The 25,762-nt window shown below is 41.7% G+C and overlaps 3 protein-coding genes across 3 annotated transcripts; all 3 read left to right on the plus strand.

Annotated features, from left to right (window-relative positions):
• Positions 1–2,022: 2,022 nt before the first annotated feature.
• LOC103082148 (protocadherin alpha-2) lies at positions 2,023–4,450 on the plus strand (the record flags this gene model as incomplete). Its single annotated transcript, XM_007472064.1, is given in 2 exon segments — positions 2,023–4,430; positions 4,432–4,450. Coding segments are annotated over 2 exon segments (2,427 nt in total), but the record flags the coding sequence as incomplete, so codon positions are not given.
• Positions 4,451–8,613: 4,163 nt separating this feature from the next.
• On the plus strand, positions 8,614–11,050 carry LOC103082424 (protocadherin alpha-3). The gene is given in 2 exon segments (XM_007472067.1): positions 8,614–9,533; positions 9,535–11,050. Coding segments are annotated over 2 exon segments (2,436 nt in total).
• Positions 11,051–14,906: 3,856 nt separating this feature from the next.
• LOC103082692 (protocadherin alpha-4) lies at positions 14,907–17,408 on the plus strand. Its single transcript, XM_007461481.1, has one exon. The coding sequence runs from the start codon at positions 14,982–14,984 to the stop codon at positions 17,403–17,405; it is 2,424 nt and encodes an 807-aa protein (XP_007461543.1). The 5' UTR covers positions 14,907–14,981; the 3' UTR covers positions 17,406–17,408.
• Positions 17,409–25,762: the final 8,354 nt, after the last annotated feature.

A 25,762-nucleotide genomic window follows, 5' to 3' on the forward strand; every position in this document is an offset into this window, starting at 1 on the left:
GGCCTGCGCGTCCGGAGCCCGTGCTCCGCAACGGGAGAGGCCACGACGGGGAGAGGGCGGCCTATCGCAAAAAAAAAAAAAAAAAAAAAAAAAACTACGGGGTGTTACAAATATGCAGTTGCATTGCAACTGTGTAATGATATAATGGCCAGTCTGCAGCTATGTGCAGTTTAAGCTCCAGGAGAAATTGGGTACATGAGTTCTTGCACTGGTCTTCATGAGAACCAACCTCCTCATTTTCAGTCCACATAATTTAGGCATGCCTGATTTCATCTCCTGGCTTCAAGAATGAATAAGCAACCAATGTCTGGCCAATGTGAGAACCATCGCAACTATTAACTAAAGGAAAGATACACCATCTAAACTGGGTCAAAGGAAGTGATATTCTAGGATTTTTGCTGGGGATATTAGGAAAAGGGCATTTTTTTTCTGCTGAGAGTCACTAAATGTGGCCTGAAAATAGGTAGCCTATTTGGCCATTTTTGCTCTTCTGAAACTGCTAAATAATTGTCTATTTCCATGCATAAGACAATAAATGATGCTCTGCTTTTTTGCTTAAGTCAGTTTACTTGGGGTTCATTGTTAGAGTATGATTAATATAAGTATATACTTTATAGATGGTGTGAATAAGTATCTTAAGATATTGGGCTAAAGGGAGAAATTAGCATTGGTTTTCAGTACTAGGAAAAGCTAGTTTTTCTTTAGCAGAGATTTTTCTTTTCTTTTACGGACACTATAAATCTTGCAGCTAATTTTGTTTTCCTCTTTGCTGAAAACAAAGTTTGTGACCTCCTTAGAGTAACTGAAAATAACTTATGCATTTTGAACACTGACCCACCCTCAATTAATTTTATTTTATTCCTATGTTATCTTTATCATATTTTCATATTCTTTATGTATGAACGGGACAGCTTAGAATTATTAAAATAAAATATTCTCAAATAATTAACACTAAAAAGAGGTCAATTATACTGTTTTTGAATGAAAATCCAAATGTAGTAGAAAAGGGAACATTCTTAATTAAGAATACATTATTCAAATGAGGAACAAATGAATTGTTAATTTACAAACATCTGTGAACAGTTCAGAAAGCAAACTAAAAATGGAATATATAAATATATTTTCAATTTATAAAGTATAAAATAAATACCCTTTGATTCCTGTGTGTTTTATGTGAAGAAACCGAGAAAAAATTCTGTTATATTCAAAAGAACTGAAAGCAGGGTCTCAGAGATACTTTCACACCCATGCTCATAATAGCACTATTCACAATAGCTAAGAGGTGGAAGCAACCCTGATATCCATGGACAGATGGATGAATGGATAAACAAACTGTGGTATATACATGCATCAGAATATTATTCAGCCTTAAAAAGTAAGGAAATCCATCACATGCTACAACATGGATGAACGTTGAGGACATTATGCTAAGTGAAATAACCCAGTTACAGACAAATACTGTAAGATTCCACTTATGTGAGGTACCTAGAGTAGTCATATTCATAGAACCAGAAAGTAGAATGGTGGTTAGAGGGGTGTGGTGTGGTGGGAAAGGGGGGTTGTTTTCTAATGGGTATAGATAGAGGTTCATGTTTGCAAGATGAAAGTTCTCAAGATCTGTTTCACAACAATGTGAATATACTTAACATACTAAATTGTATACTTAAAAGTGGATGAGATGGTAAATTTTGTTATATGCTTTTAACACAATTAAAGGGAATGATATATTTCAGAGTTTAAAATAAATATTTTCCCTAAATGAAAGCTATCAATAAACTTAGACTAGACAATTGTTTAATTTTAAATCTACAGAATAAATAGTAGAGCCTACATTTTGGCCACATGATGTCGCTGTCTACTACAGTGTATTCTGTAGGAAGAAAAATACCCAGGGCCCTATTGTCACTCCAGAGAGACAGAACAATAAGAGAAGCAGCAGGACTTGAGCAGAGACTAGAGGACAATATTTAAAATTTTGCAAAACATGATATTCTAATTTGATCATCTGGCTGAGTATTGGTGATGGTGTCTTCTAAGAGTAGGGGCGGAGAGGTCGGGTGTCTGCTACTCTCGCTTCTGCTCTTCGCTGCAGGGGAGGCCAGGAGCAGCCAGGTCCACTACTCCGTCCCCGAGGAGGCCAAACACGGCACCTTCGTGGGCCGCATCGCCCAGGACCTGGGGCTGGAGCTGGCGGAGCTGGTGCCGCGCCTGTTCCGGGTGGCGTCCAAAGGCCGCGGGGACCTTCTGGAGGTAAATCTGCAGAATGGCATTTTGTTTGTGAATTCTCGGATCGACCGGGAGGAGCTGTGCGGGTGGAGCGCGGAGTGCAGCATCCACCTGGAGGTGATCGTGGACCAGCCGCTGCAGGTGTTCCATGTGGAGGTGGAAATAAAGGATATTAATGACAATCCGCCAGTATTTCCAGCGACAGAAAAGACTATCCGGTTTCACGAATCGAGGCTGCTAGACTCGCGGTTTCCTCTAGAGGGGGCGTTTGATGCAGATGTCGGAGTAAATGCTCTTCTCTCCTACAAGCTCAGCTCCAGTGAGTTTTTCTTTCTAGATATACAGACAAATGATGAAATAAGCCAGTCTTTGTCTCTTGTGCTGAGGAAATCTCTGGACAGAGAGGAAACTGCCGAGATTAATTTGTTACTGGTGGCTATTGATAGGGGCAAACCTGAGCTCACAGGCACCGTTCAATTACTTATTAAGGTATTAGATGTGAATGACAACGAACCTACTTTTGACCAATCAGTTTACAAAGTACAATTGTTAGAGAACATCGCAAAGGGATCCTTGGTGATTAAATTAAATTCTTCTGATGCAGATGAAGGATCAAACAGCGAGATTGTGTATTCATTTAGTAGTGATGTGTCCCCCAATATAAAAACCAAGTTCAAAATAGATCCCAGCTCAGGGGAAATCAGAACTAAGGGACAATTAGATTATGAGGAAGTGAAATCTTATGAGATTCAAGTCATTGCGTATGACAAAGGGACTCCACCAATGTCTGGGCACTGTAAAATTTCAGTAAAACTTGTGGACATCAATGATAACACACCAGAAGTCTCAATCACGTCTCTTTCACTTCCCATCCGAGAGGATGCTCCGCTGGGAACAGTCATCGCCCTCATCACGGTGTCTGACCGCGACTCCGGTGCCAACGGGCAGGTGACCTGCACCCTGACCCCCCATGACTTCTTCAAACTGGTGTCCACGTTCAAGAATTACTATTCGCTGGTGCTGGACAGCGCCTTGGATCGCGAGAACCTGGCGAACTATGAGGTGGTGGTAAAAGCGCGGGACGCGGGCTCGCCTTCCCTATCGGCCACAGCCAGCGTGTCCGTGGAGGTGGCCGACGTGAACGACAACGCGCCCGCGTTCGCGCAGCCCGAGTACACGGTGTTGGTGAAGGAGAACAACCCGCCCGGCTGCCACATCTTCACGGTGTCGGCTTGGGACGCGGACGCTCGGGAGAACGCGCTGGTGTCCTACTCGCTGGTGGAGCGGCGGGTGGGCGAGCGAGCGCTGTCGAGCTACGTGTCGGTGCACGCGGAGAGCGGCAAGGTGTACGCGCTGCAGCCGCTGGACCACGAGGAGCTGGAGCTGCTGCAGTTCCAGGTGAGCGCGCGCGACGCGGGTGTGCCGCCTCTGGGCAGCAACGTGACGCTGCAGGTGTTCGTGCTGGACGAGAACGACAACGCGCCCGCGCTGCTGCTGCCCGGGCCGGGCGGCGGGGCGGGCGCGCTGAGCCAGCTGGTGGCTCGGTCGGTGGGCGCGGGCCACGTGGTGGCGAAGGTGCGCGCGGTGGACGCGGACTCGGGCTACAACGCGTGGCTGTCGTACGAGCTGCAGCCGGCGGTGGGTGGCGCGCGCAGCCCGTTCCGCGTGGGGCTGTACACGGGCGAGATCAGCACGACGCGCGACCTGGACGAGGCGGACGCGCCGCGCCAGCGCCTGCTGGTGCTGGTGAAGGACCACGGCGAGCCGGCGCTGACGGCCACGGCCACCGTGCTGCTGTCGCTGGAGGACAGCGGCCAGGCGCTCAAGGCCTCTTCGCGGGCGTCGACCGGCGCCGCTGGAGCGGAGACGGCGTTAGTGGATGTGAACGTGTACCTGATCATCGCCATCTGCGCGGTGTCCAGCCTGTTGGTGCTCACGCTGCTGCTGTACACAGCGCTGCGGTGCTCGGCGCCGCCCAGCGAGGGCGCGTGCGGGCCCGGGAAGCCCACGCTGGTGTGCTCCAGCGCGGTGGGGAGCTGGTCTTACTCGCAGCAGAGGCGGCAAAGGGTGTGCTCTGAGGAGGGGCCGCCCAAGGCAGATCTCATGGCCTTCAGCCCCAGCCTACCTCAAGGTCCAGACTCAGCAGAAGAAAGGCAACAACTCTCAGAATCAGAACAGTTCGGAAAGGTGAGTCTTTTTTTTTTCTGTCGGCTCTAAAATTGTTCTATTTTCTTTGTTCTCTATGATTCTATTAATTTTTAAAATTAATTATTATTGGAGTACGGTTGTTTTACAACGTTGTGTTAGCCTCCACTGCACAACAAAATGAATCAGCCATACACATTCTATTAATTATTTTGATTCATAGCTCTGCTTTCATTTTGTATCATTATCTTGTGCAATATATGGTGTGAATTAGAAATCAATTTCTTGCATTGAGAAGAACTTAAATGATTTTCTTACTTTTACATTTTGGATTTTCCATAATTAAATCTTGCCATGAAAAATAGGATTAAAGTATTGAGAAAACGCTTCAGCAAAATTTGAAAACTTAACATTACGTGTAAATATTTTTTCTCAAATTAAAAAATCACAATTGGAAAACATTTAAAGAGGATGATTATGGAATACATATTTTCAATTTACACCATCCATTCTGTCAGAATATGTTGGGAATTTCCTAAATTATTCTTTTGATCAAGAATTCATTTATCGGGCTTCCCTGGTGCCGCAGTAGTTGAGAGTCCGCCTGCCGATGCAGGGGACACGGGTTCGTGCCCCGGTCCGGGAAGATCCCACATGCCGCGGAGCGGTTGGGCCCGTGAACCATGGCCGCTGAGCCTGCGCGTCCGGAGCGCGTGCTCCGCAACGGGAGAGGCCACAACAATGAGAGACCCGCGTACTGCAAATGACCAAGATGGCCTTAATGTTCTCTTTGGCTTCACTAATCTTCAGACAGGCTTCTCCCTAAATCTACACACCTGATTCCCCTTTTCTTAGAGTACTTAATTTAGAAAATGTATAACTGTAAATTCTTTCTCTACCCCTTTAGATATAAACCTCTTTAAAAGCCTCTTGCCTGATCTACAAGCCAAAAATATCTTTCTCTAGTATGTAGGAACCATCCCTTTGAACTATAATCATCAAGGAAAATAGACCCCTTATCTCCCAGTCTCTGTGAAAGGGTAAGGGCCTTCAATGGGCCAGTGCTGTGAACAAACACAGATAGCCTAATCACAGAGAAAAGCATCTGCAAACCAGAACTAACTCAATGAGATCCACAGGTCCCACTGATCTAACTCTTATCATTCTCCAGTACTTTTACACTAGCTTAACCTCTGTTGTTTGTCTAGTGGAGTTGAGCTCAGACTGTGCTTTTATCTCTTTATCCCACTGCAGTTGCCTTGAACAAAGTCTCCCTTCCCTGTTTTAACACTGTCCAGTGTAATTTTTGCTTTGACAGATTAGGAGAGAGCCAAGATATCTGGGAAGATATCTTCATGGAGAAGGAATTGACTTGTGTCTTAAAAGTTTAGTAGGACTTTCATAAATGGAAGGATACAGAGATTCACGTTCCAGATTAAAAAACAGTGTGCAATCTAGTGCAGAGAGTTTCTTCTGACACAAAGATTCAACTATATAAGGTTCAAATAAACCCAGATGCAGGCAAGTTAATAAGTGCAGTAGCATAGTGTAAAACAAATGAAGTGTGGGGGACTGTGAACTCAACAGCTCATGCCCCTTCTGAGGAGGCAGCCCTCTTCAGTCTCATCTGGTTGCTGCTATGTGGTTAGATTTCTTAATTTTTATAAATAAACTGGAATACAAACTTTTATTTTGAACCTCAATTTTATCTACATAAAATCAGTTCAAAGTTAGAAAATTGTGGGGGCTACCACCAACAACTAAGCTATTTAAAATTTGCTTTATTTTGTGTATCTTTAAATAAAAACAGCTAATATTTGAGGCATTAAATAATAGAAAGAGAGGTGTGTTTATTTGGGAAGTGAATTACTTGCAAATTTTGTCATTGTGGCAACTTAATTTTTCTGAGGCTTTGTTCCCTCATGTGAAATCCAGGTAATAACTATTACTTAGGGCTGTTTTGTTGATGTTGAGACAATAAACACAAAAGTGTTTGGTAAATGGTAAAATGTTATTCAAAATATGAGTTACATAGAATATAACATAGAAATAAAACATGGAAACACAGCCACTTGTCCAATGACCTTACAAAAGCCATATAATATCCTGTTTGCAAAATGAATATAAAAACACTATGTCATAGGGCTATACTAAAGATTAAACAAGATAATCCATAGAAGGTTTTCAGCATGGTTTATATTAAGTATGTAACAAAAGCCTGTAACTATCAGTAGGAATAAGAATAGAACATAACATAAACTCTGATCCCTCTCAGTCAGCCAGGAATAATGGCACCTTCTTGAGAACAGCTAAAGTGGGGAAAAAGCAAACAAACAAAAAAATAATACCACAAAGGTTGCCAATTATCCTGTGGAATATTAATGCTCATTTTACGCTGATGCTGTTATGTTAATTGGGAATCCAGAGCTTTCCTTTATGCACATAATGAATATTCTTTCTCATGCTCTACTTATTCAACCCTGACAATTACTAAGTTAATTACTTCAAACTGAAGCTCATACCAGTTTTTAACCCTTTAAGTTTGTACTCACTGTGGAATTTAAACGTGGTCTTCTAAGTATTTTCACTATTGATTTATGTATGTAAATAAAATGCCTATATGATCAAATGTCTTGTGAACATAATTATGTAGCAGATATAGGAAGATTTGAAAATGCAGGTCCTACAAAAAGTTTGATCAAAAGCTGTCAACACAAAGTACTTGATATTGACATTCTTTGGGTTCTGTAGTCACACAACCATGCAAACTTAAAATATAACTTTGAGGAATATGAAACCTGGCTGAAAAATAGTAGGGATCCACTAAATTAATATAAAGGTATAAAACAATATGCAGACAAACTTTTGGCATTACTTAGTGACTTTCATCTTGGGTGTCAACTGAGTAGAGAGATACACATATGAACAAGAAAATGTCTATTAAAAAAACACCACAGCTTTTGATGGCTGATAATAAAATGAGGAGATTTTAATAAACTTATACCACGAACCCGCGTCTCCTGCATCGGCAGGCGGACTCTCAAGCACTGCGCCACCAGGGAAGCCCGTTACTTTTCTCTCTTTAATAATTGGTTAAACACCAATTATTACAAGTAACAGCTTTTTAACAAATTGGAATCCAGAAATTCATCCAGAGTGGAGATTATTAAAAACAGAATCATTTCATATTGTGAACATGTTAAGATATACAGGTAAATTGAAATGTACAAGTGATGTGTAAATTTAAAAAACTAATATACTTTTCCTTGGTATGATGTGACTATAACAAATATCCAAACACACAGTGTTTTCATGCAACAAAAACCAAATTTACAGAATAACTGCACTGTAAAAGGCTGACTTGTGGCATCTTTATATAAACAGTTGAGACAGCTAACAAAGATGCAGTTGTTGGATAAAGGACACAGGAGTGCTTCGTAGACATTCTACAAAGTAAGAAACATTAGTGAACATATTTTATAGATTAACAATTGCCATAGTAATGTAGAGGTAAAATTTTCAATGTCTGTTGTTTTGATGGTTACAAATATAAAAGACCCGATTTTTCTGTAAAATGTAGACTTTGTGGCCAAGTGGTTAAAGTCATGAGTCTTGAATCATATTGAGATCCTACTCAACACCACCAGTTAATATTATTTTTAAGTTACTTAACCTGTATGCATTTCCACTTCACTGTTTGTAAAAAGTGAATCATATTAATACCTACCTCAGAGGGTTGTTGTGAGAATTTAATGGGATAACCCTATTAAAATAAATGAAACAGTACTTGTCACATCGGAAATATTTCCAAAAGATGTCCACTACTGTTATAATAGTAATCACTATTTTACTATATTTAACTATATGCCATGGATTGGCCTAATTTAAAGTCATGAATTAGCATAAAAGTTCTAAGGATATATTTTGATAAAATATGAAGACTTTGATGAGTGCTCGAAGGAAATTACAGGGAAAAAAATGGGGGAAAGTTCAATGGAAGGAAAAAAAGGTAAATACATTTATTTAATACTTACACATTTAGCCACATGATGTCGCTGTCTACCGCAAGGTATTTCACAACAAAAGATATACAGCATTTATTACGTACTAAGATGCTGGTTTCCCTCACCATCTCTGAAATACGTGCACGGAATGATTAAGAAATGAAAAATAAGGAACTAGAAATATTTAAAATTTTTTGATCGATGCAAAAGCGACCCGATATTTGGAAAAACCCTTGCAATGGTATTTTTCTGGAGAGAAGGTCAGGGAGTCTGGCGACTACTGCTTTCAGTTTTGCACCTCCTATTCTGGGAGGCAGGGAGCGGTCAGGTCCATTACTCTGTCTCCGAGGAGGCTAAACACGGCACCTTCGTGGGCCGCATCGCCCAGGACCTGGGGCTGGAGCTGGCGGAGCTGGTGCCGCGCCTGTTCCGGGTGGCGTCCAAAGGCCGCGGGGACCTTCTGGAGGTAAATCTGCAGAATGGCATTTTGTTTGTGAATTCTCGGATCGACCGGGAGGAGCTGTGCGGGCGGAGCGCGGAGTGCAGCATCCACCTGGAGGTGATCGTGGACCGGCCGCTGCAGGTGTTCCATGTGGAGGTGGAGGTGAAGGACATTAACGACAACCAGCCGGTTTTTCCAACGGCAGTAAAAAATTTATTTATTTATGAATCCCGGCCGCCTGGTTCTCGGATTCCGCTAGAGGGCGCATCAGACGCAGATATCGGAGCTAATTCGCTATTGACCTACACTCTTAACTCCAATGAATATTTTACCTTGGATGTTAAAAGAAATTATGTGGAAATTAAATCCCTTGGACTTGTGCTGAAAAAACTTTTAGATCGAGAGGACACTCCTGAGCATCACTTACTTATAACAGCAGTTGATGGTGGGAAACCAGTACTCACTGGTACTATTCAACTGAAGATCACCGTTGTAGATGTAAACGACAATGCCCCAGAGTTTGAGAGCACGATCTACGAAGTCAGATTATTTGAAAATGCACCAAACGGTACCCTAGTAGTGACTGTTAACGCCTCTGATTTGGATGAAGGGGTAAATAAGGACATTGTGTATTCTTTCAATATAGACATGTCAGCAGATACTTTGTCGAAATTCCACATAGACCCTGTTAATGGATACATCAGTGTAAAGGGTAACAGATTTTGAGTTCACTAAGTTATATGAAATCCAGGTAGAAGCAACAGATAAAGGAAATCCCCCAATGGCAGATCACTGCACGGTTGTAGTGGAAATTTTGGACACCAACGATAATGTACCTAAGTTGGTTGTCAAATCACACTCTTTACCTGTATTAGAAGATGCTCAACTAGGAACGGTAATCGCTCTGATCAGCGTTTCCGACGGCGATTCCGGTGCCAACGGGCAGGTGACCTGCACCCTGACTCATAATGTACCCTTCAAGCTGGTGTCCACCTTCAAGAATTACTATTCGCTGGTGCTGGACAGCGCCTTGGATCGCGAGAGTATGGCGAACTATGAGGTGGTGGTGACCGCGAGGGACGGGGGCTCGCCTTCCCTGTCGACAACGGCCAGCGTGTCCGTGGAGGTGGCCGACGTGAACGACAACGCGCCCGCGTTCGCGCAGCCCGAGTACACGGTGTTGGTGAAGGAGAACAACCCGCCCGGCTGCCACATCTTCACGGTGTCGGCTTGGGACGCGGACGCTCGGGAGAACGCGCTGGTGTCCTACTCGCTGGTGGAGCGGCGGGTGGGCGAGCGAGCGCTGTCGAGCTACGTGTCGGTGCACGCGGAGAGCGGCAAGGTGTACGCGCTGCAGCCGCTGGACCACGAGGAGCTGGAGCTGCTGCAGTTCCAGGTGAGCGCGCGCGACGCGGGTGTGCCGCCTCTGGGCAGCAACGTGACGCTGCAGGTGTTCGTGCTGGACGAGAACGACAACGCGCCCGCGCTGCTGCTGCCCGGGCCGGGCGGCGGGGCGGGCGCGCTGAGCCAGCTGGTGGCTCGGTCGGTGGGCGCGGGCCACGTGGTGGCGAAGGTGCGCGCGGTGGACGCGGACTCGGGCTACAACGCGTGGCTGTCGTACGAGCTGCAGCCGGCGGTGGGTGGCGCGCGCAGCCCGTTCCGCGTGGGGCTGTACACGGGCGAGATCAGCACGACGCGCGACCTGGACGAGGCGGACGCGCCGCGCCAGCGCCTGCTGGTGCTGGTGAAGGACCACGGCGAGCCGGCGCTGACGGCCACGGCCACCGTGCTGCTGTCGCTGGAGGACAGCGGCCAGGCGCCCAAGGCCTCTTCGCGGGCGTCGACGGGCGCCGCTGGCGCGGAGGCCGCTCTGGTGGATGTGAACGTGTACCTGATCATCGCCATCTGCGCGGTGTCCAGCCTGTTGGTGCTCACGCTGCTGCTGTACACGGCGCTGCGGTGCTCGGCGCCGCCCAGCGAGGGCGCGTGCGGGCCCGGGAAGCCCACGCTGGTGTGCTCCAGCGCGGTGGGGAGCTGGTCTTACTCGCAGCAGAGGCGGCAGCGGGTGTGCTCTGGGGAGGGGCCGCCCAAGGCAGACCTCATGGCCTTCAGCCCCGGTCTTCCACCGGGCCCCATTAGTGGGGATAGAGAAGAGCAGACGGATGTGAAGGTTGATCTTCCTGCTAAAGTGAGTAACTTTTAAAAATCCTTTCAAAAATGTCTTTGTTTTTAATTCTCAACGTTACTACTCCTTCGGAAACATTTTAATAGTTAATTAGTCTTCTTGTTGTCACTAGAGTTTTCAAGGTATTGGTTTTGTGGTTAAAGTGTTTGAATTTCTTGTGACTAATGGCTTTGAACCGAATCAGCAATAAATGGTAAGACCCATACTTGCAGGTTTTTAAAAGTCGCTGTAGAATTATTTTATTGCTGCAAATCTGGATAGAAACTAAATATATTTTCCAGGGTAAATTGAATTGATTAGAATATTTGACTTAAACTGTGGTATGCTAATACCTGCACAATGCTTCAGTAACTTATGACACTTTTTATTGGAAATTCCTACTGGATGTTAGTCCAAATGTCACTGACACACTTCCTTTTTATTATGCTTTTACATATTCAGTTTCAAACATTAGTTTATTAAGCCTGTTGTCTCCTATAGAGCCTCTTTTACTCACGTATCCATTTATCTGTATTCTCAGTTCCTTCTTTCTACTTGAACATGATTGTTTTAATTTTTGTGCTCACATTTGGCAATACTGTGTATTGTTGCTAGTTTTCCAACTGGGTAAAAAAAAAAGCTAGAATAATAAATTTGTTGCTTTTAGAATTGTATCATTTTCTATCGTCTGTTTCTCAGTACTTTTTATTAGTAAGCATTAAGAAATCAATAGGAAGTGAAATTTTAATACTCTCTTTAGTATATCATCATTTAGAAAATATTGCTTTTGAAAGAATATTATTAATCTTGTTAAGAAATATTATTTTCTATCTGAACAGTGTAGAGAAAAATACTGTATATCTCATTTTAAAACTATTCATTTAGCAAAACTTATTTATTATTAACCTCTTTTACATGCAGTATTAATGATGCTAATGTCCAAAAAGTTCAATAAGTCAATGTTATTACTGGTGACCCTTCTCTGAATACCAACCTATTAATGTGTGTAATGTAGCAAGTACAAAGTTCCAAATAACTGGAAGTGAAATTATTTTCCATTCATTCCCCTATTTGGTATTTGGTCAGTTACCCTAGTAAATAGTTGGTCTCCCATTGAAGTTTCTTTGCCACTGGAAACCACAGCTTAGGTATGTTAGTGACTGGAGAATGGGCAAGTATTCTAAACCATTAGAGACAAAAATGAAGATACCAACCTTGCTCCGGTGTATTCCATTCTAATTGTGTGGAATACTTTTCCACACAAGTTATGTACTACAACTTCCTACTTCCTTGTTCAAGTTTCCTTGGTGAAACCTGGTTAATACTCAATGACACTGTGGGATAGGCCAACATATAAAATACATAATCTTCCTTTTTTCCACTTCCATTTCCTCTTTCTGGCACTGTCCTTTGTGGCCTCCTGTTCATCAAGTATGAGCCACAGCATGTCCAACCTCAGTTCACTATTTATTTTATTAGGTATCATTTTCATCCTATTGTGAATAATAGGGCCATCCAGAGTTCTTGTCTTCCAGGATGTGGGACTTCAGTCTTCAAATCCAGCTACCCTCTTCAATTTTTTTTTTTAGTACAAATGGGCATATAGTTTTATTTTTAAAATAAATTAATTTATTTATTTATTTTTGGCTGCGTTGGACCTTTGTTGCTGCGCACGGGCTTTCTCTAGTTGTGGCGAGTGGGGGCTACTCTTTGTTACGGTGTGCAGGCTTCTCATTATGGTGGCTTCTCTTGTTGCAGAGCACGCTGTGCTCTAGACATGAGGGCTTCAGTAGTTGTGGCACGTGGGCTTCGTAGTTGTGGCTCACAGGCTCTAGAGTGCAGCCTCAGTAGTTGTGGTGCACAGGCTTAGTTGCTCCCCGGACCAGGGCCCAAACCCGTGTCCCTGAATTGGCAGGCGGATTCTTAACCACTGTGCCACCAGGGAAGTCCTCCTCTTCAACTTCTTGACTAACATGATTCTCAGCTAATAAGACATTTTAAAGACTTTTGAGTTTTTCCCATTAGAGATGTGTTGTCTCTATACCCGGTAAATAGTGAATAGTTCCCAAATAAATGTCCTTTCTATTCTTTTGCATACCTCATCTATGCATTTAATTACTTGCAAAATAAAGTAAATGGACAGGGAGTCCTTTTCACTTCCTTTCAGTGTGTTTGATACTAATCCTTTTGCACAAATCTGCAGTTTGGGTACTGGAACAGTGAAACTACTTTGATTTATGTTTTAATTCAGAAAAAATGGGGGGGGCAGTGTGGCTTTTAGTAGAATGGGAGCCTAGAGCTATTTTCACTAGATTGATTTTTTTTGTCTTAGACAACTATGGAGTAAGAGGTTTATGAACATAAAAGTCAAAGGAAGTTTTAAAATAGCTACCATCATGTCCTTCTATATTGTTTTGTGTGTGTCAGGAACATATATTATGCTCTATTATTTGGGAATTCTTTATTGACCATTAGAACTATTAATGTCTCAAAGATCATGATTGCCAAGAACTGGAATGAAAACTAAGCTAAAATCCAGGTTTTCAATATGGAAATTGAAATATACCTTAAGTAGAGCAATGTCTAAGGAAAATATTTTTGTGTCTCTGGAAAATTATAGAGGTTGCTGAGATATCATATTTCTTAACTAGCTGCATGACCACCTTAATTTAATGCACTTTATTAAGCAATTTAAGAAAACCAAACCATTCTATAGGGTAAATGTTCAGCAAATACTCAGTAAGTATTCTGAGCTATTAAACAATTATAACACAAATATTCTCTTTAAAAGTTTATATTTCAAAAATGGAGGATTAGACACACATACCCAAATACCTACGAAAGAGAAATTAATGTAATAAATGTCCCAAGTGATTTGATCTAGATGCTATAGTATAAAAGAAAATAAAGATGCCTGCCCAGTTGGCTTAATCATGAAAGTCTTTGTCGGTCAAGGAAGTTTTAACTTTTTATATAATGGGGGAAACTGCTTTGAGAAGGGTTTGGAAATGATGGATATTACTTAGGCAGGGAATGAAATGAGTATATCTGTTTCATGAAAAATGTTATTGGAAGCAGGAAATTGTCCACTTTGACTAAAATATATGAGTGCTGTAGGAGAGAATACAATTTGAGGCGTATTAGATCCTGGAGAACAAGCAAGCGTTTATAAACTGTAAGAGACAAAATGAGAATACCCATCTTGCTCATGAGAGGTGAATAGGTTCCACTGAATAAAATTATCTGGAATACTTCCCAACACAAATTATATACCGAAACATCCTACTTCCTTGTTAAAGCTTCCTTGTCCACAGCAAGGAAGACTTTCAATTAAGTGCTGATGATCTTTGCTTCCTTTTTCAAACATTTTTGAAATTCTCTTTCAATGACTTATTTTGGAGATCAGAGTTTTCCTAGAGCTTAATTCTCTGAAATCTTCAACACCAGGAATGTAAAATCCAATGATGAAGAGTATGTCATCATTAATAACTACCTTTCATCACTCTCAGGAACACACACACACACAAAACCTGTCACGAATTTCCTAACCAACACTTTATCAATTGTATATTTGCAAAGTGCTATGTTAACTACAGTTCGGTCTCTGTAAATACTTAAAACTTCTATGAAAAAAGTATTTCCACTGAAGTGAAAGCTGCTCCTGTGGTGAAACTAAGGATCACAATAAATCAGTGGTGCAAAATGTGTACCCCAGTAGTACAAAATGAGATTCTATTCTCCAAAGGCGGAATGGATGAAAGAATAATTAAGACTTAGAGTATGCATTTCCAGAATGTGTTACTTACGATTTGGAGCCACATGATGTCGCTCTGTACCATAAAATTGATCCGACAGAGCGAGAAAGAAAGAAAAAAAATCCCTCCTATTCTTACTGTAAAGAAGCTGCATCCACCATCCAGATGCTGAAAAATGGAGGATGCAGTGGGACTGGACTGAACGGTCAGGAGATATCTCTTCATTTTGAAACAAGACCCCCTTCATGAGAACAAAGCACTGCGGGCTTGACATGGAGTTTTCCTGGGGAATCGGCCAGGAATACCGGCGTTTGCTGCTCTCACTTCTGTTCCTTGCAACCTGGAAGGCCGGGAGCGGCCAGGTCCGCTACTCCGTCCCGGAGGAGGCCAAACATGGCACCTTCGTGGGCCGCATCGCCCAGGACCTGGGGCTGGAGCTGGCGGAGCTGGTGCCGCGCCTGTTCCGGGTGGCGTCCAAAGGCCGCGGGGACCTTCTGGAGGTAAATCTGCAGAATGGCATTTTGTTTGTGAATTCTCGGATCGACCGGGAGGAGCTGTGTGGGCGGAGCGCGGAGTGCAGCATCCACCTGGAGGTGATCGTGGACCGGCCGCTGCAGGTGTTCCATGTGGAGGTGGAGGTGAAGGACATAAACGACAATCCTCCTGTGTTCCCAGGAACACAAAAGAATCTGTTTATGGCTGAATCCAGGCCGCTTGACTCTCGGTTTCCACTAGAGGGCGCCTCCGATGCAGACATTGGGGCCAACGCTCTGCTGACTTACACACTGAGCCCCAGTGAGTATTTCTCGCTGGAAAAACCACCCTATGAAGAGCGAGTAAAACGTCTTGGGTTAGTATTAAGGAAACCTTTAGACAGAGAAGAAGCCCCGGAGATTGTTTTAGTGCTTACCGCCTCTGATGGCGGCAAACCTGAGCTAACTGGCACCGTTCAGTTACTCGTCAAAGTGCTGGACGCCAACGACAACGCCCCAGCTTTCGACAGAACACTCTATGAAGTAAAATTACTGGAAAATGTTCCTAATGGAACGTTGGTAATTAAACTTAACGCCTCAGATTTAGACGAAGGCTTGAATGGGAATATTACATATTCATTCTCAACTGATATTTTACCAAATGTGAAATCCAAGTTCTACATAGATCCAATTACTGGAGAAATTATGGTAAAGGGATATATCGATTTTGAAGAAAGCAAATCCTATGAAATTCTTGTAGAGGGCATTGATAAGGGGCAGCCCCCACTTTCTGGCCATTGTACAGTTATGGTGGAAGTTGGCGACACCAACGATAATGTCCCAGTAATGGAATTCAAGTCCTTGTCCCTCCCAATTAGGGAAGACGCTCCACTGGGCACCGTCATCGCCTTGATAAGCGTGTCAGACCTCGACTCCAGTGTCAATGGGCAAGTGACTTGCACCCTGTCGCCCAGCGTTCCCTTCAGGCTGGTGTCCACCTTCAAGAATTACTATTCATTGGTTCTGGACAGCGCCTTGGATCGCGAGAGTGTGGCGAACTATGAGGTGGGGGTGACCGCGAGGGACGGGGGCTCGCCTTCCCTGTCGGCCACAGCCAGCGTGTCCGTGGAGGTGGCCGACGTGAACGACAACGCGCCCGCGTTCGCGCAGCCCGAGTACACGGTGTTGGTGAAGGAGAACAACCCGCCCGGCTGCCACATCTTCACGGTGTCGGCTTGGGACGCGGACGCTCGGGAGAACGCGCTGGTGTCCTACTCGCTGGTGGAGCGGCGGGTGGGCGAGCGAGCGCTGTCGAGCTACGTGTCGGTGCACGCGGAGAGCGGCAAGGTGTACGCGCTGCAGCCGCTGGACCACGAGGAGCTGGAGCTGCTGCAGTTCCAGGTGAGCGCGCGCGACGCGGGTGTGCCGCCTCTGGGCAGCAACGTGACGCTGCAGGTGTTCGTGCTGGACGAGAACGACAACGCGCCCGCGCTGCTGCTGCCCGGGCCGGGCGGCGGGGCGGGCGCGCTGAGCCAGCTGGTGGCTCGGTCGGTGGGCGCGGGCCACGTGGTGGCGAAGGTGCGCGCGGTGGACGCGGACTCGGGCTACAACGCGTGGCTGTCGTACGAGCTGCAGCCGGCGGTGGGTGGCGCGCGCAGCCCGTTCCGCGTGGGGCTGTACACGGGCGAGATCAGCACGACGCGCGACCTGGACGAGGCGGACGCGCCGCGCCAGCGCCTGCTGGTGCTGGTGAAGGACCACGGCGAGCCGGCGCTGACGGCCACGGCCACCGTGCTGCTGTCGCTGGAGGACAGCGGCCAGGCGCCCAAGGCCTCTTCGCGGGCGTCGACGGGCGCCGCTGGCGCGGAGGCCGCTCTGGTGGATGTGAACGTGTACCTGATCATCGCCATCTGCGCGGTGTCCAGCCTGTTGGTGCTCACGCTGCTGCTGTACGCGGCGCTGCGGTGCTCGGCACCGCCCAGCGAGGGCGCGCGCGGGCCCGGGAAGCCCACGCTGGTGTGCTCCAGCGCGGTGGGGAGCTGGTCTTACTCGCAGCAGAGGCGGCAGCGGGTGTGCTCTGGGGAGGGGCCGCCCAAGACAGACCTCATGGCCTTCAGCCCCAGTGTACCTGAATCTGGGGACAGAGAGAATCAGCAGCCAGCAACTGAGGATTCTCTTTCAAAGGTTAGTGTATAAATATCCTTTATTTACTCTGACGTCTCATATTCTTTCATTTAAAAATAGTTATTTATTTATTTTTGGCTGCATTTGGTCTTCTTTGCTGCACGCGGGCTTTCTCTAGTTGCGGCAAGCAGGGTCTACTCTTCGTTGTGGTGCGCGAGCTTCTCATTGCGGTGCCTTCTCGTTGCGGAGCCCGAGCTCTAGGCACGCGGGCTTCAGTAGTTGTGGCACACGGGCTCGGTAGTTGTGACTACTGGGCTCTAGAGCGCAGGCTCAGTAGTTGTGGCGACCGGGCTTACCTGCTCCGTGGCATGTGGGATCTTCCCGGACCAAGGCTCCAACCCGTGTTTGCCGCACTGGAAGGCGGATTCTTAACCACTGCGCCACCAGAGAAGTCCCTCATATTCTTTAATTCTATCAATTTCTTCTTAATTAAAAAAATTCTCAGAACCAAATTTCTCTGAATTAAATGTTTACTTCTTACATACCTTTTTAAACTAAAATCTTTTAGAATTACAGGACACTAAGGCAATGCATGTTGTTTTGTTTTTATTCTTCATTATTCAATGCATATTATAACTAGTGTTATAAATTTTGTGGTTACTATCTTCACCTACTTGTGTTCAGTTGTAATCAGCTTTTAGAGAGCATTTTCTTGTTATTTGCTCATAATACACTGAAAAGTGCACAGAATGAATATTATAGCTCTATCAGCTACTTGGAAGTGAAAACTTCTATAACCTCCACTCCAGAAGCCACTAAAATTCACCTCCCAAATATCTTTCCCCTCTTTCTCTCCCAAATGTAGCCACAGTTTTAACTTTATAAATGATTTTGACCTGTTTCCTAAATTTTATCAAAATGGAATTGCACAAAATATGTTATGTGTGTGCATGTGTTTGTGTGCTCTTCATATTTATCATTCACCATTGTATGGAATAATCCATATTGCCATATGTACTTGGAGTTCACTGAATTTATTATGTTCTCTGGTACTTTGTTTTATGAATAGGGTGTGAGTTATTTGCTCCACTCTTAAGAATTTTACATTATTTCTCTTTATGTCTATTTCGCATATTTCTCCCATTAATATATTTGTAACATTTTCAATGTCTGTGTACACACTTTTCTCTATTATTTAGCTAAGATCGAGATTAGTGGAACATAACCTATGTACGTATCTTCTTCTTTAATTGATAATGTCAGTCGGTTTCACCAAATGCTTTTACCTATTCACACTCATGCTAGCACTGTATGAATTCCTATTCTTCTTCATGTCCACAACTTGGCATTGTTAGTTTATTTATATTGTTGCCATTTTGCTGGATGTGTTTATGTTTCTTGATTTGTAATTGAGGTTGAACACCTTTTGGTGTTATTATTATTGGCCATTTTTAGATCCTATTTTGTGCAGTAGCTGTTCAAGTCTCCTACCTATTTTTCCTATTCCGTTGTATTCTTTTACTGATTTTTGAAAATTTTCATATACTGGATATAACCCCTTTCTTGATTTTGCACTCTTCTACACTGTGACTTCTCTTTTCGTTCTTTTGTCCTTTGGTGAATAGAAATTTTTTATTTTAGTTCAGTTCAGTTTATCATTCTTTTCTTCTTGATCCTGTTCCATGAAGATAATTTCTTGTGGTGTCTTTTGTTTAATTGGTCACATTACATATACAATCCATTTTGAATTTTTTGTCTTTGTTGGGACATAGGGGTCAAGATTAATTTTCCCCAAGGATATTCAACTGAAGCAAGACCACTTGAAAAAGATGAGTTCCACATGTTTTATAAAACGCTTTTCTATTATATAACCATGGTCTTTTTGTTGTTACTGTTGTTGTAATCTATTTGACTTTTTTTTCATTAATGTCGTGTTGCCTCTTTCATTTCCACTTAAATTTGTATGTAAATTCCATAAAAACAACTCGGTGAGGTTTTGATTTGGACTGCATTGTATGTACCGAGAAACGTGAAACTAGTTGACATCTTTACAATAATGTCATTCAGTTCATGAGCATGCTCTATGTATCTAAATAACCTGTAATGGTTCTTAATATTTTATAATTTTCTGTGTAGAGGTCCTATATATACATCTTTCATTAGATTTACTCTTAGATAATTGTCATTTGTGATCATTATAAATATCAGCTTTAAGCTAAAAGTCTTTTTCTGTTTACTAATGATACGTATGAAAATATTTTGTATTTTTCTATTGACGTGTTATTCAGCTAACTTGCTAAGATAATTTATTAATTCTAATAATTTGTCTATAGGTGCTTTGTATTTTTTGATATAGACAATCATTCTATCAGAAAATATTGAGAGTTGTATTTTTTCCTTTCCAATCCTTATATCTTTTATATCTTTAGTATGCTTTATGGGATTGGGTAGAACCACTAGTACTCTGTTAAACCGAACTGGCAATAGTGGACATTCTTGTCTATTTATGAACTCTAAATGAAAGGTTTCAATAATTTATTATTAATTATGTTTGCTGTAGGTTTTAAAAAATTATTAAAAATTCCCTTCTATTCCTCCTCTTTTTTGTCTTCATTTGGATTAGTATATTATAATTATTTCATTTTCTCCTGAATTATCTTTTTAGTTATACATTCTTCTACTAATTTCTTTATTGATTTCCTGGATCCTATAACAAGCATCATTGACTTGTTTAGTATAGATTAAATTAATACTTTTACCACTTACAGACAATGCTAGGACCTTGAATAATAACTCCATTTACTTGCTCTCACTTTTTCTTTTAATATTATGCCTTTCAATTATACATATACTCTAGGAACAGATTACATTATTATTGTTGTTTTATACAGTTACTTTTTAAAAAAAAATAATTAATTAATTAATTTTTGGCCGTGTTGGTTCATCGTTGCTGCAGGCAGGCTTTCTCTAGTTGCAGCCAGCAGGGGTTACACTTCGTTATGTTGCGCGGGCTTTTCGTTGCAGTGGCTTCTCTTGTTGTGGAGTGCAGGCTCTGTGTGTGCGGGCTTCAGTATCTGTGGCGCTTGGGCTTAGTTGCCTTGCAGCATGTGGGATCTTCCCGGACCAGGTCTTGAACTCGTGTCCCCTGTATTGGCAGGTGGATTCTTAACCACTGTGCCATCAGGGAAGTCCCTAAAGTTACTATTTTTTGTTTCTTTCTGGGATATCTTTCCTTATGAAGAAATTCTTTAATATTTCTTTTAGTGGTGGTAAATAAATATTTAATCTATGGAATATGAGAAATATGCTTATTTTGCCAACACTTTTGAAGAATAGTTTTGCTGAATATTAAGTTCTGTGTTGTAAGTTATTTTTCCCTCCAGTGCTTTCAGATGACATTCCATAGTATTTTGAGAAGATGGCTGTCAAGTTTATTGTTCAGGTAGTGTAAACTTTTTTTTCCCCTCTAGCTACTTTGTTAAAATTTTTCTGTGTTTTTGATTTTCAATGGCTTTATTATATGCTCAATTTTAGTTTTCTTTTGTTTTATCTCGTTTGCAGTTTTTTTCCCCTAAATTTATTTATTTAATTTTGGCTGTGTTGGGTCTTCTTTTCTGCGTGAGGGCTTTCTCCAGTTGCGACAAGTGGGAGCCACTCCTCATCGTGGTGCGCGGGCCTCTCACTATTGTGGCCTCTCTTGTTGTGGAGCACAGGCTCCAGACACGCAGACTCAGTAGTTGTGGCTCACGGGCCTAGTTGCTCCATGGCATGTGGGATCCTCCCAGACCAGGGCTCGAACCCATGTCCCCTGAATTGGCAGGCAGACTCTCAACCACAGTGCCACCAGGGAAGCCCTTGTTTGCAGTTTTTAAGGCTTCTTGAATATGTGGCTTGATGTCTTTCATCAGTATAGGAAAATTCCAGCAATCTGTCTTTGAATATTGCTTCTGCCTCATGCTTTTCTCTCTGTCTCTTCTGTAACTCAAGGAATATGTGTGTTAAATCCTTTCACCTTAAAGTAATTATATCACAATAAAGATGTTAAAAAATATTTTCACCATATCTCTTATATCTTCTATGCCCTCTCAATTTTTTTTTTTTTTTGTGGTACGTGGGCCTCTCACTGTTGTGACCTCTCCTGTCGCGGAGCACAGGCTCTGGACGCACCATGGCTCACGGGCGCAGCCACTCCGCAGCATGTGGGATCTTCCCGGACTGGGGCACGAACCCGTGTCCCCTGCATCAGCAGGTGGACTCTCAACCACTGCGCCACCAGGGAAGCCCGCCCTCTCTAGTTTTTAAACATCACTTTTGGTCTCTATTACATGCTGTATATTGTATTCTGACCAATCTTATAGTTCAGCAAAATTCTCTTCTTCTTATTAAATCATCAATTGAATCTAAACTTCAATTATGACTTTTTTTTAGCTTTAGGATTGTAATTTCCGTTTAAAATAGATTACAATTTTCTGGTGAAATTATTTATTATGTATTTATTTCAATACCTTAATCACAGTTTATTTTTGATCTGTCATATCATTGTAATAATTGGATCATCTGTGTGTCTTTTTTTTATTCATTTTTTTCCCATGATTCTCTTTCTTCGTAAGCCTGATAATTTTGTATTGAGTTCTGGGTATTGTACATAAGAAGCTGTAGTTGTTCTAGATGTAATTACATTCCTCTAGAAATAGATAAAGAATTTATAAATATCTGACAGATATGAGTTTAGAACATTTATGGAAAAGTTTGAATTGAGATAAATATTTTATCCCTTTTTCTTTTTTGTCTACTACAATGATGTCTGTCATTAAAAATCTTCTGAACATTTTATTTTTCTCTTTACTACTGACACCCAAGTTCTATTTTGTACTCTCATACAAAGTAAAGTTAGTGGAATAAAGATTCTGTACTTTACTTTAAACCCCTTTTCCTTCCTCCACTCCCCTTTCCTTGGTACATAAGAACCAAGCTTATTGAATTTATTACTCTTTAGTTACCCTCCTTTCTTCTTTCTTACCCTAGATACTTGCTAATGGTATAAGAATCTTGCATCTCACCAAGTTTCCACTCACTTGACCTAGGATTTTTTTTTGGTGGGGGGGATTTTTTTTTTTAATTCAAACAGAAAGTCACAAAAATTATAATCATCCTCATCAGTTCACTCAGTACCATGTAATTAATTCTTTTTCATTTTGATCTTTTACTAGCACTTTTATGAATTCATCAGTTTTCCATTAGAGTCCTGAAAATGCTTATTCATTCAGTTCAGCAGTACAGTCAGTTACCAGAAACCTGTACTTGTCAGAGTCTTTTCCATGAATTCCTTGAAGGTGAAACCCTTTTATAGGAACATTTTTGCAAAAGCATCAGAGTACACCCAGAGCTGTCTGTAAAAGACAAAAAACTTAAAAATAACCATGGTTAAAGATTTGATGAAAGTTCATAATAATGCAATCAACAAGGAAATTTAGTTATTTCTGAGATATACATTTTAAAGTAATAACTAGAATTATGACTTATAACATTACACCAGAACATATAAGCTTTTTAGAAATTTCATGTAATGTCTGAAACATTTATATTAACATATTTCCATACAAATAACCCAAAGAAAGTTTAGTATTAGTTGTTTTTTTGTTTGTTTGTTTTTTATACTGCAGGCTCTTATTAGTCATCAATTTTATACACATCAGTGTATACATGTCAATCCCAATTGGCCAATTCAGCACACCAACATCCCCACCCCACTGTGGGTTTCCCCCCTTGGTGTCCATACGTTTGATCTCTACATCTGTGTCTCAATTTCTGCCCTGCAAACCGGTTCATCTGTACCATTTTTCTAGGTTCTACATACATGCGTTAATATACGATATTAGTTTTTCTTTTTCTCACTTACTTCGCTCTGTATGACAGTCTCTAGATCCATCCACGTCTCAACAAATGATCCAATTTCGTTCCTTTTTATGGCTGAGTAATATTCCATTGTATATATGTACCACAACTCCTTTATCCATTCATCTGTCGATGGGCATTTAGGTTGCTTCCATGACCTGGCTATTGTAAATAGTGCTGCAATGAACATTGGGGTGCATGTGTCTTTTTGAATTATGGTTTTCTCTGGGTATATGCCCAGTAGTGGGATTGCTGGATCATATGGTAATTCTATTTTTAGTTTTTCAAGGAACCTCCGTACTGTTCTCCACAGTGGCTGTATCAATTTACATTCCCACCAACAGTGCAAGAGGGTTCCCTTTTCTCCACACCCTCTCCAGCATTTGTTGTTTGTAGATTTTCTGATGATGCCCATTCTAACTGGTGTGAAGTGATACCTCATTGTAGTTTTGATTTGCATTTCTCTAATAATTAGTGATGTTGAGCAGCTTTTCATGTGCTTCTTGGCCATCTGTATGTCTTCTTTGGAGAAATGTCTACTTAGGTCTTCTGCCCATTTTTGAATTGGGTTGTTTGTTTCTTTAATATTGAGCTGCATGTGCTCTTTATATATTTTGGAGATTAATCCTTTGTCCATTGATTCGTTTGTGAATATTTTCTCCCATTCTGAGGGCTGTCTTTTCATCTTGTTTCTGGTTTCCTTTGCTGTGCAAAAGCTTTGAAGTTTCATTAGGTCCCATTTGTTTATTTTTGGTTTTATTTCCATTACTCTAGGAGGTGGATCAAAAAATATCTTGCTGTGATTTATGTCAAAGAGTGTTCGTCCTATGTTTTCCTCTAAGAGTTTTATAGTGTCTGGTCTTACATTTAGGTCTCAAATCCATTTTCAGTTTATTTTTATGTATGGTGTTAGGGAGTGTTCTAATTTCATTCTTTTACATGTAGCTGTCCAGTTTTCCCAGCACCATTTATTGAAGAAACTGTCTTTTCTCCATTTTATATCCTTGCCTCCTTTGTCATAGATTAGTTGACCACAGGTGGGTGGGTTTATCTCTGGGCTTTCTATCTTGTTCCATTGATCTATGTTTCTGTTTTTGTGCCAGTACCATATTGCCTTGATTACCATAGCTTTGTAGTATAGTCTGAAGTCAGCGAGCCTGATTCCTCCAGCTCCACTTTTTTCCCTCAAGACTGCTTTGGCTATTCAGGGTCTTTTGTGTCCCCATACAAATTTTAAGATGATTTGTTCTAGTTCCATAAAAAATGCCACTGGTAATTTGATAGGGATTGCATTGAATTCGTAGATTGCTTTGGGTAGTAGAGTCATTTTCACAATATTGATTCTTCCAATCCAAGAACATGGTATATCTCTCCATCTGTTGGTATCATCTTTAATTTCTTTCATCAGTGTCTTATAGTTTTCTGCATACAGGTCTTTTGTTTCCATAGATAGGTTTATTCCTAGGTATTTTATTCTTTTTGTTGCAATAGTAAATGGGGTTGTTTCCATAATTTCTCTTTCAGATTTTTCATCATTAGTGTATAGGAATGCAAGAGATTTCTGTGCATTAATTTTGTATCTTGACCTAGGATTTTAAAACTGGATATGACCTAAGAGATTGTCATTCCTCTCAATTTAATGATGACTAAATTGTGGCCTGGAGGCAAAAATTTGCTTGAGGCCACATGAATATTAATGTGAATGCATAGAATAGAACGAAAAGTACTTGGATTTAGCTCCATTGTCACTTTCCATTATTAAATGAGCTCATCTGGGAATAATGAAGACAATAGGATTGTGAGTAAAAGCTATGCTTAATTTAACTTGCTTATTTCCTCAGAGGTACTTTAAAATTACTCTCTAATTTTCTCAGAATGACTATACAGTATAAACATTTTAGCACAATATTTTGTAGGGAGTTTGAACGATTATAAAAGTAATGTAAAGATATATACCATATGCATACAGTGTGTGGTTGTAGGATAAATTATTTTCCACATATAATTAATTTTTTTGTCAAATTTGATGCAAGTGCATAAACTGTTTATAATCTTTAAAAGATTGCTTCAACTTCACCTGTTATATCTCAACAGTGTGGTAGACCTATATAATTTTCTACACATAGCAGAGAAATATAGATTATTAAAATTTTATTTTGGAGTTTTGTAGGAAATGAAAGATATCTAGACTCCAGTGCAAAATTAAAATTTCTCATGTACTATCTTCCTGAATGATTTCCAGTAAATTAAGCAGAGGCACCTCAAAATACCATCTGGTTTCCTTAATGGAAATTCATTGTCAGGAAAAGAGTCTTAGTTCTGCAGTAGGGCTTATATATAACTGAAAAACTTCTAGAAACTATACAGTAATAAAGTAATCTATAATATTCGATTGAAAGAATGGTTTGGAAAAAGATTTAAACAATCTTCTCTACCTATGGAGTCCTCTATGGAATTACAACTAGAGAGTCTATACTTGTTGAAAAAGTAACCTCCAAAAAAAGAGTTGAGCCATGAAAGACAAATGCAGGTGA

Source organism: Lipotes vexillifer, unplaced genomic scaffold (assembly GCF_000442215.2).
Source record: "Lipotes vexillifer unplaced genomic scaffold, Lipotes_vexillifer_v1.1 scaffold217, whole genome shotgun sequence".
Classification (NCBI taxonomy): domain Eukaryota; kingdom Metazoa; phylum Chordata; class Mammalia; order Artiodactyla; family Lipotidae; genus Lipotes; species Lipotes vexillifer.